This window comes from Arachis duranensis, chromosome 10 (assembly GCF_000817695.3).
Source record: "Arachis duranensis cultivar V14167 chromosome 10, aradu.V14167.gnm2.J7QH, whole genome shotgun sequence".
Taxonomy (NCBI): Eukaryota; Viridiplantae; Streptophyta; class Magnoliopsida; order Fabales; family Fabaceae; genus Arachis; species Arachis duranensis.
Genome location: NC_029781.3, coordinates 88,176,133 through 88,187,425, shown reverse-complemented (window position 1 = coordinate 88,187,425; position 11,293 = coordinate 88,176,133). Strand labels below are relative to the sequence as shown.

Sequence of the window (11,293 nt, the reverse complement as noted above, 5' to 3'; positions counted from 1 at the left end):
ACTTTGTGCCAGTTGGAGAGGATTTTTCCCATACCTTTTTTGATACAATGGTTTATTTGCCTATTCATTTAGCTAATGAAGTCAGGTTAGGTGGTCCCGTCCAGTTTCAATGGATGTATCCGATTGAGAGATACATGTGCACACTAAAAGGGTATGTTCGTAATAGAAGTCGTCTAGAATGATCAATTGCAGAGGGTTCTTTGGCTAAAGAGTGTTTAACTTTTTGTTCAAGATATTTGCATGAGGGAGTGAAAACAAGATTCAACAGAATATCTCGGAATAATGATGAAGGTACTTCAACCAAAGATCCTGACTCAAATTTGTTCACAAACAAGGAAAGTCCGTTGGGTGGAAAAAAAGGGCAACTAATCATTTTGGACGAGAAGTCACTCCGTCAAGCTAATGCATATGTATTGAACAATTGTGTTAACGTGGAGCCTTACATGAGGTAAATTCGCACTTCTCATTTGTTCTATTCCTTAGACTAATTTTGGTAGCATTACACAATAATATGCATCCCTTGTAGAGAAAAAGGTGAGCAACAAAAGCAAGACAAGCGGAAGCGAAAGTGGAAAGTTGTTAAAGATCATAATGAAAACTTTATAGAATGGTTCACAGGACGTGCCATGAAAGATGATGTTCTTGGTTGAATACGACAGTTGTCTAAGGGTCCAAATAAAGTTGTAAAATCATTTTTTACTTATGTTTTCAATGGGTACATATATCATACTAAGCAGCAAGAAGTGATGCGAAAAATGCAAAATAGTGGTGTCACCGTGGTGGCTGAAACTACAAGCTTTGCTAGTGTTAAGGACAAAAAACCAATAAAGGCCAATATAAGATATTTTGGTAGAATCATATATATTGTTGAGCTAGACTATTATAGTTAATTTAAAGTTGTGTTATTTAAGTGTGAGTGGTTTATGGCTGAGGAAGATAACTATGGTTTGACATATGTCCATTTCAACAAAAGATGTTACCAAGACAAACCATTTGTGTTGGCAAGCCAAGCACACCAGTGCTTTTATGTGATAGATCCATATATTCCCCAAAAGCATTATGTGATGAAAACGGTTCAAAGAGACTTGTTTAACATTGGTGTCCAATTACAGTTTGACCCTAACATAAGAGAGCCACATGAATATGCGAATAGTTCGATACCTTTAAGTGATATTGGTGAGGTAGACTTGGTTAGACAGGGTGTGCAACCTACTATTGTTGATGTGACACCGAACAAGATCAAATCTAAAGACAAAGAAATAGAGTTTGATCTGTTTGATAGTGATGATGAAATTCAGTGACTATAAGGTGTTAGATTAACTCGATGCTTTATTTGACCTCTCTTGTTGTAATTGAAATATGTTGATATTTTATTTTCCTTTGCTTTTGCATGGATGTATGTTGATTCTTTCTTTTGACCTCTCTTGTAACTGAATTATGTTGATACTCTCTTTGACCTCTTTTTTTTGCAATTGAATTAACTCGATTCTTTATTTGACCTCTCTTGTTGTAATTGAAATATGTTGATATTTTATTTTCCTTTCCTTTTGCATTAATGTATGTTGACTCTTTATTTTGACCTCCCTTGTTGTAACTGAATTATGTTGAAACTCTCTTTGACATCTTTTTTTATATTTGAATTAACTCGATGCTTTATTTGATCTCTCTTTTTTGGATACAGGATGAATAATGAAAGAAATCCCAAAATAAAAAGGTTAAGGACCCTATCACAAATAGAGTCACAAAGAAGTTCCTTGAAGATGAGGAGTCCAGTAAAAAATTCAGGAAAAATACAATTCACGAGTGCTTATGCACTACTAAAATAATTTCAAATTAAAAGGGAACATGTTTTAGCTGTATGTGGGGATAGTAGCAAATATGAGACAAGGAAAAAGGGCAACATGTCAACAAAGAAAGTGACAAGAGTTGACGATGAAGGGCAAAGCAAAATGCCAGGCAAGAAGATAACAAACAACAAAGACAACTCAATTAATGAAGGTGAGGGTCAAATCAAGATGCCAATGGAGAAATTCAAAGAAGAAAATCATATAGTCAAGATGAAATCCAATATACATGAGGGTCAAAGTGGGAAGAAGCCAACTAGAAAGAAGGTGCCAATGAAGAAATCAAAGGTGAAAGATGAAAAAGCCAAGATGAACATCAATGGCGGTGATGGTCAAAGCAAGAAGCTGACCGATAAGAAAATGCCAATGAAGAAATCAAATGAAGAAGATGCCAACGAAGAAGAACACAAGATCGAGTCTCTTATCCCAGCTATGACTTTAGATGAATTCTTCAAAAAATATGGGATATCATTGGATGAAAACGATGAAGAATATGAATATGATTATGATGATCACAATCCAAGTGTTGGGGATAGTAGTAACAGTCAACACGGTAATGCTTTTATCCCTAGTTTCAATAGCAAATAGTGAAAGACACCAACCTAACTCTTTTATTTTGTCTACTCTTTTATTCATTAGATTAGTGTTCTTGTTAATATTCTCTAGTAATGACATTGGAAATAGGTACCAAAAAAAAAGTTTGTGGTCCCACCCAACTCAAGCATATTCATGCTATGGAGAGACAAATAGAGTTAACATGGTACAACGGCAAACCCATAGGCCCAACAAAGACACAGGTTCAATTGTTTAGTCAGTTCTTGGGTACAATTGCAAGAAACTCTAATTTAGTCATGTTATTATATACTAATTGGCAAGCTGTGTCCAATGAGACTAAAACTTCAATGTTGGATTATGCAAAGGTAAGTAGATCATTCTCCTTTTTAAATTGTTTACAAAGTAGGCTTAGCACGTATGGTAAAATAACTTAATTCATTGTTTCTTTGTAGTCTAAATATACCATTCCTAGTGACGCTGAGCCTTGGGTGATAGATACCATTAAAGAGTCATGGAAGCAATTTAAGAAACGCATGAAAAATATCACTATACACTGTACAGCTCATTCAGAGAGATGATGAAAAATCATCCAATGACTGTACCTGAACTACACTTTCAAAAATTAGTTCAGTTTTGGAGGCTTGATATCATCAAAATAAGTTATTTTCACAACTTTGTTGGCTTTAATGATGGTATCATGTATTTAACTAACTCTATGTACTTTTACATTGCAACAAAATATAGGTTATTTCTGACAAAAATCGTGAAAACAGATCCAAGCAAAAATGGAATCATCGAATGGGTCCAATTAGTTTTGAATTAGTACGCGATGAATTGGTATTTTTGTGCTTCGCATTTAAGTATTTTTGCATCTTACCACTTATATATGTTAACTTAGTCACATGTTGGTGGTTTTTTTGTAGCGTGCAACGAAGGAGGACAATGAAGATCCATCACAAGCTGATATGTTTGTTGTAACTCGTACAAATAAAAAAGGAGAGACTGATTCGGGAACACAAGAGACAACTGTGAGTTGTCTAGTTTCTTAGAGAAGTACACCAAATAAGAAATGTGTTAGCTATTTTTTTTTATTTTGAAAGCATTTGGGTGCATGAACTTATTTCTTTCCCATTTGTGTGTAATAAGATCATCTTCAAAATTTGAAACAAGTAGGATACAGTGACGATGAAGCAGTTCAAACAGTTTTTGGAAAGGAAAAACATGGTAGAGTTTGTTTCTATGGTCGATCAGTCACAAAATCCTCTCTTAAAAAGGATAAGCAAATCCGACAAATGCAACAACAACATACTGAAGTTTTTTCAACTATGGAGAAAAAACAAAATAACTTAACTTCTAAGTTGGATGGTTTAACGAACTTGATTAAAACATTGTTGCAACAAGTCAATCCTGGTATGAGTGCAGAACAAGTGCAAGTAATGATAGAAGCCGCCCAACAATATCCGCCTGACGCGAGTAGTGCACCAAATGATGTGCGGCGAAGCATTCCTCCTTCACTTGGATCGAACCATGTAACAAAGGATATGGAAATAAGTACTGTTTAAAATTAGTAGTTAAATTAATAGTATGCTTTTGATAAATGATATATCATGGATTTGAGTTATATTTAAGATTTTAGGATTGTGAATCATGTATACTTATACATGGAAACCGGCTGTAAAACTGAAACAAACACATACTCAAGACAAGACTAGGCTTTTCATAGTGAAAACAATTGTTTGGCCTTTCAATTTGTGATGTATGTGGATGTCTCACTGGTCATGCGTGTTTTTTATCTTCCCCATGTATTAACAATGGAAATGAGTTCTTTTCTATTATTTATTTATTTTGATCAATGAAGAAACTCAATGACTTACTGCAGCAAGTATAACTTACAAAGTTCCAAAAGCAAGAAACTAAATAAACATAGTTTATCTTATAGCCTTATTTTGTTGTATATGTACTACATCATCAAAAGCATTTTTGCTCTGTTCTAATATGTTTATTTCTTTTGCTAGCAAGAAGACATGATGTGATGAAGAAAATATGTTCCAAATCAAATATGACATTGGATGGGGATTACAATGACCTTCGTTATTTAAATGCAATATTTTGATGTATTTTAGCAACTTTTTGAAAAGAGACTTTACTCCGTATTATATGTAATTGGATAAATTACACTCTATTTTGATTTGTGTTGTTTAGATTAAAAATTAAACATACTAGCTTATAATGAAATTTTTATGATTTAGATTTCTTGAATTTCTTATTTTTAGATTTATTTTGTGATTATCATCTTTTGTGATGTGATTATACTTTAAAAAAATTAAATCTCACAAAATAAAACAGACTATAGTCACTATTTTAAAATACATTTTAAAATAGGGTGACCATAGATAAGGCTATGGTCACAGTTTAAATGAGGGGTGACCATAGAGACTATGGTCACGATGAAAACCGTGACCATAGATAACCCTATGGTCATGGTTTTAAGGAGGGGTGACCATAGAGGCTATGGCCACGGCGAAAACCGTGGCCATAGATAAGGCTATGGTCACGGTTTTAAGGAGGGGTGACCATAGAGGCTATGGTCACGGAAAAAACCGTGACCCTAGATAAGGCTATGGTCATGGTTTTAAGAAGGGGAGACCATAGAGGCTATGGTCATGGTTTTAAGGTGGGATGACCATAGATAAGGCTATGGTCATAGTTTTAAGGAAGGGTGACCATAGAGGCTATGGTCACGGTTTTAAGGTGGGGTGACAATAGAAGCTATGGTCACGGCAAAAACCGTGACCATAGATAAGGCTATGGTCATGGTTTTATCTATGGTCCCGGTTTTCGCCCTGACCATGGATTAACCTATGGTCACGGTTAAAAACCGTGGCCTAAAGTGTCAAAATTTGAAAATTGTAACCGTGACCATAGAAACCGTGACCATAGATAAAAAAATTGTGACCATAGACTTATGGCCACGCCAGAATAGGCCACGGTAAAAAACCGTGACCATAGGTCCAAAACCGTGACCATAGATCTATGGTCACCCTTTTCACTAGTTATGGTCACGGTTTTTTACCGTGGCCAAAGGCCTTTTTTTTTGTAGTGGTTAACGTAGAAAGTTGAAATTTTGACATGGTATTTAAACACTTAACGGAATAAATAATGGGGAAGACTAAAAGAGAACATTTTAAAATTTGATTCTATAAAGCACGTACACGGACACGGACACAACACGACGCGCAACACGGTAACACGCGAATTCTAAAAAGTTGTCAGACACGGGGACACTCATATATTAATAATATAATATATTTATTAAATAGAGATATGTCATAATAGAGATATTTTCAAAAACAACCATATGATATGCATTTCTTCCTAAAGTGTATAGGTATTCAAAAGATAAAATCCTAAATTCCTATGTCTTAATAGAGACAGTAAGAATTTTGTACATCACATGTACACAAAAAAAGTTATCTAAAGTCATATTATTTCTCCATCATATATGGTTGATATCTTCATCATTAGAAAAAGTCACTCTTCTCCAACAATATTCCACATCATAGTTTCTCCTTTATTGTATTGTGAAGTTTTTCTTGAAAGAAGATTAGTGTGCACAAATACTAAATTTTCTGCACGTTTAGGCTTTAACTTGATTCTTTTTAGGGAATGGATAAAAGAATATGTGCTCCAATTCCTTTCACAACAAGAAGATGAAGATGGTTGCCCTAGTAGCCTAAGAGCAATTGGTTGAAGAAATTTTGCTTTACCACCATGAATTAGCCACCAAGACTTTGCATTAACTATGCCTCTATCATTCAAAGAGTCATAATCATCAAAGACACCTCTACCACCAGAAAAACTTGTAAATTTAATGTTTACCTTTCTCCTCTCTTCTTCATCAGGAAAATACCTCTTCAAGCATTTAACTCTCTCATTAGTGATCTGAATATCTTGATGAGGAGAAACTCGTGTAGGATCTTCTCTCAACCATTGGTGGCTATAATACCTATATAATTAGTGTTTAAGTAGAAATTAATAATAATTCAATTATCTTAACTTATAAATAAAAGTTATAAACAATAAATGTAAAAAGTTACCTCGGATTCAATGAATGTGCTAAACAATGAAGAGATGTGCTACTTTTTGTCCATCTTTGAACTAATATTGAGTGCACAACATTGTAGAAGGATGATGACTCTTGTTCATCTTTTCTTTCATAGAGATATATAGCACTTTTTACTTTCTTGATCATTGAATCCCACATCTCATGGACCAAATGAAGAGTAGGTGCATCCGTGTCTGTACTTCTTAAAACATCATAAATAGAATTTGTGAAAGCAATAATATAATCAATTTTTTGCCACCAATTTTCACTTAAAATCTTTTCTGTAACAAACTCAACTTTGCCAATATTATCTTCCTTGTATGAAGACCGCTTCTCACTTATAACCATCTTTTTGAGGCCTTGCTTTAACAACCTAAATCTTTTGAGCATCACAATAGTAGAAGCAAATCGAGTAGTAGCAACATTAAGCAACTTCAATGTATTAAATTCATTGAAAATAGATAACCTCATATGATGACTAACAATGAAATTTTTTATAAAAGAAGCATCTTCAACAATTTGAGTAATCCATGAGCATTTTTGATAAACAAAATTATTCTTCTCTGTATTCTTAGCTGCACGAATGTCCTTTAAAGCAAGGTTGAGAGTATGAACAATACAAGGAGTCCAATAAACAAATGGAAATCTAGTTTCAATCAATAAACCAGCCGCTTTACAAATCGACGCATTATCAGTCACAATCTGCACTACATTTGAGAGACCGACTTCTCTTATCACATCTCTTATTTGCTTTGCAACATAATCCTTGTCTTTGATCTCATCTGAACAATCTACAACTTTCAAAAACATAGGCCCACTTTCAGTTACAGCCATAAAATTAAGAAGAGGCCTCCTTTGGAGATCACTCCATCCATCACTTACAATGCTCACTCCTTTTCCACTCCATGAATTCTTAGTAGGTTCTAACATTCTCTCCACATGTTGCTTCTCTTTCTCAAGCAAAGTTGTCCTCAATTTATTATATCCAGGAGGAATATAACCATCAATATAATTATTAGTAGCATAAAAAAAAGCTTTAACAAAATACAGATTTTTTGCTAGATGAAAAGGCAATCCAGATGAAAAAAATATTATAGCAATATGTAAATCTAGAGTCTCCCTTCCATTCACATTAAAAGCTTTTTCTAAAGGTCCAGTAGCTCTTCTTTTTCTTGAATCAAGTTCACTTGCATTAGATAAGGGTGGAAGAGGAATTGACTTAGCCTTTTTACTTTCATGCAACAATGTACTTTCACTATCAAGTTTTTTAAGTTCTTCAAGCTTTGTTGATGTAACTTTTGTACAAAATCTAATTCCTTTTCCTGAAATCTTCAATAAATGTGCTCTTACTCTAGTATAGGAACCACTTAATAAAACCTTGCAAAATTTACATTGAAATTCAAGATTTCCACCCCTTCAATTTTATCTTTCCTTGTTACAAATTTCTGTAAAGGCTTATCAACACTTTCTTCAAAATTGTTTTGGACACTCTCTGAACTCATCTCTCACAATCCTACAATAATTTAAGAACCAACATTATTTTTTTACAATTTAATTTCTTGAGCAAAATAGAACCAAAAAACGCATAAAGAAAAAACAAAACTAAAGAAAATTATTATATAATAGTAGCTAGACTTGTTCAGAAAAACCAAAATCTAGCCTCAAAAGTCACTTAGTCTCTTTTATCACAAATAACACCTAAAACATTTCTCTTTTTCATACACGAAGCTTGAACTCTATAACTTAGATATCTCTATTTCTTTAGGATTTATTATTATAGACCCAAAATACTCAATCCATTTAACTTGCAATATGGTCTGAGTTCATCTTTGTGTCTTCCTTACCAATACACACTCCATACATTGTGTTATTTCCACCACACAAAATTTTTAGTGCATCTAAATCTTATAGTCACAACTATCGCTTTATTTCAATTTTTTTAGTCACTTGATACAGGATATTGAGGAGTATCTTGTAAACTACATAGTTAATGACAGTCTAGGAATAATTGCCAATGCACACACTGTCCTTTGTGTTATTTCACTTATATGTAATGCCTGGAAAATAACGCAGGTCAATTCCCACATGAAGACTTGATGAGTTATAATACAGACAGAAATGTTAGACAATTTAATTCCAGAAGCATAAAACAAAACAAAACCAAACCAAGGAGATGCACAAACAAAATAGAAATTCAGAATCAAATGGAAGCACAAAACTGACAAAACAAATCAGAACCAATGAGAAGCACAGAGGACCAGAACAAAATAGAAATACAGAACCAGAAATTGATTGATGAAAAAATAAACATTCTCCCTTACTTGAAATGGAGGATGCAGAAGAGCACGGCAAAAGAGTACGAAAGCAGGGCGACGGTCACGGTAGAAGTGGTGACCAGGGAGGCGGTGAACATGGCAGTGAGAACTGAAGTAACGACAACAACAAGTGGTGGCTGGAGAAGCAGTGAACGGCAGCAAACAGCAATGACAAGCACCGCAGAAGAAGTGGCGACAGTGAAGAGGAGATGTTGAGATTAAGAGTGAGTGGGTGTGGAGAGGGACAATGAACATCCACGGCAGTGACGACTGGAGGTGGCGATGATGACTAGAGGTGGCGATTGACTGGCGGTGAGGAGAGGGTGAGTGGGTGTGGAGGAGCCAATGAGCCCGAGACGGGTTTGAGGGTGGAGGTGAAAAGTTAGGTTTTTATTTTTTAACTTTTGTCAAAGTGAAAGGGTTAAAACTGAGGAGAGCTTTCCAAAATGCAATTGGGCGGTGTCCGACTGATTTTTTTTGTTTTTTTTTTACAGGATACATTTGGACACGGGAGACACGCGTGTCGGACGAGTGTCTCCTGCGTCGTGTCCGAAATGTGTCCGACACGCTGACACGATAATTAAACAAAGTGTTCGTGCTTCATAGATTTGATTCGATTAAAAAAATTATAGAAACTAAAAAAAATTACAAAAACCAAAAAGTTATATATATATATATATTATTACTTAATAATACATTATTAAATTAAAAAATAATTAATTTTTGTAATAATTCTTAAAAAAATTTGATTTAAACCTAAAATATGTTGTAATTAATTATTTTTAAAAGAAAAACTTGTTTAAAAAATAATTATTTTAATTTTAGGTGATAAAATTATATATTGTTGATGAACAATACGGCACATGTAGTTAAAAAAATAGAATTATGCAAAACCAAATAACCAAGTGAAATGAAATGAATATTATGTATATTATTGAATGTATTACAAGAAGTGATGCTGTGCTACTTATATACTAGTTGAGATACCCAACTATGACTCACACTAGTTAGATAACAAGATTTTGTTACATACTAAAATAGAATTAATTAGAGTTTCTTGACAACCAAACTAGTCCTTTTTCTTGAATTCTTGATCTGCTTTGGTCAATACTTCTATTATCCCCTTCAAACTTAAAGAATCTTATGGAGTGATTTTAAGTTATCTCTACACTTTTTGAAAAGATTTAGAGGATAAGGTCTTTGTAAAAATATATCAAGTACCTGTTTTATTGCTCCAATATACACAACACTGAGTTGATTCTGGTTAATCCTTTCCCTTACAAAATGTATATCAAGATCAAAGTGTTTTGTTTTGTTGTGCAAGATAGAATTTGCAGCAAGCAGAATCTCATATTATCACAGTAGATAGTGGGAATTGTTAGGCTTGGAATGTGTAACTCTTTTAACAAATTCTGAATCCAAACAATGTATGAATCTACCTCAACAAGACCTCTATATTCAGCTTTTGTACTAGACCTACTTACTAAAGATTGCTTTCTGCTAGACTATGCTATAAGGTTTGCTCCAAGATATATGCCATAACCACATGTTGATCTTCTATCATCAATAGCGAAACCCCAATCTAAATTAGAAAATGCATAGATTCTCAAGTGGATACTAGGATGAAACAATAAATCATAATCTAATGTACCCGATAAATATCTTAAGTCTTTTAACATATTTCCAATGAATGTCAAGGGACTGCAGGAGAAATTGACTTAATTTGTTTACAGAATAAGAGATTTCAGGTCTTCTTAACGTTGCATATTTCAAGCTGATGAGCGGATAATTTATACGCTTTTTGGCATTGTTTTTAGGTTGTTTTTAGTAAGTTTGAGCTACTTTTAGGGATGTTTTCACTAGTTTTTATGTTAAATTCACATTTCTGGACTTTACTATGAGTTTGTGTGTTTTTCTGTGATTTCAGGTAAATTCTGGCTGAAATTGAGGGACTTGAGCAAAACTCTGAAAAAGGCTGACAAAAGGATTGCTGATGCTGTTGGAATCTGACCTCCCTGCACTCGAAATGGATTTTCTGGAGCTACAGAACTTCAATTGGCGCGCTCTCAACGGCGTTGGAAAGTAGATATCTAGAGCTTTCCAGCAATATATAATAGTTCATACTTTATTCGGAAATTGACGACGTAACTTGGCGTTGAACGCCAAGTACATGCTGCTGTCTGGAGTTAAACGCCAGAAAAACGTCATGATCCGGAGTTAAACGCCCAAAACACGTCATAACTTAGAGTTCAACTCCAAGAAAAGCCTCAGCTCGTGAATAGATCAAGCTCAGCCCAAGCATACACCAAGTGGGCCCCGGAAGTGGATTTATGCATCAATTACTCACTCATGTAAACCCTAGTAGCTAGTCTAGTATATATAGGACATTTAACTATTGTATTAGACATCTTTTGACAGTTTAATCTCTTGACTGTTTAGCCTTTGATTATTCGGTCTCTTGATCACTCAAGGGG

General features: G+C 34.2%; 2 protein-coding genes across 2 annotated transcripts; one reads left to right on the top strand and one right to left on the bottom strand.

The window, feature by feature from the left end:
- Positions 1 to 1,901: 1,901 nt before the first annotated feature.
- Positions 1,902 to 4,432, top strand: LOC107470749 (uncharacterized). Its single transcript, XM_021134056.2, has 5 exons — positions 1,902 to 2,397; positions 2,529 to 2,764; positions 3,144 to 3,236; positions 3,323 to 3,427; positions 4,415 to 4,432. Exons 1-5 carry the CDS (start codon positions 1,902 to 1,904, stop codon positions 4,430 to 4,432), a joined length of 948 nt encoding a protein of 315 aa, XP_020989715.2.
- A 1,498-nt stretch (positions 4,433 to 5,930) lies between these two features.
- Positions 5,931 to 7,434, bottom strand: LOC107470696 (uncharacterized). The gene is made up of 2 exons (XM_016090107.1): positions 6,497 to 7,434; positions 5,931 to 6,405 (listed from the first exon to the last, which is right to left on the bottom strand). Exons 1-2 carry the CDS (start codon positions 7,432 to 7,434, stop codon positions 5,931 to 5,933), a joined length of 1,413 nt encoding a protein of 470 aa, XP_015945593.1.
- Between the last annotated feature and the right edge of the window lie 3,859 nt (positions 7,435 to 11,293).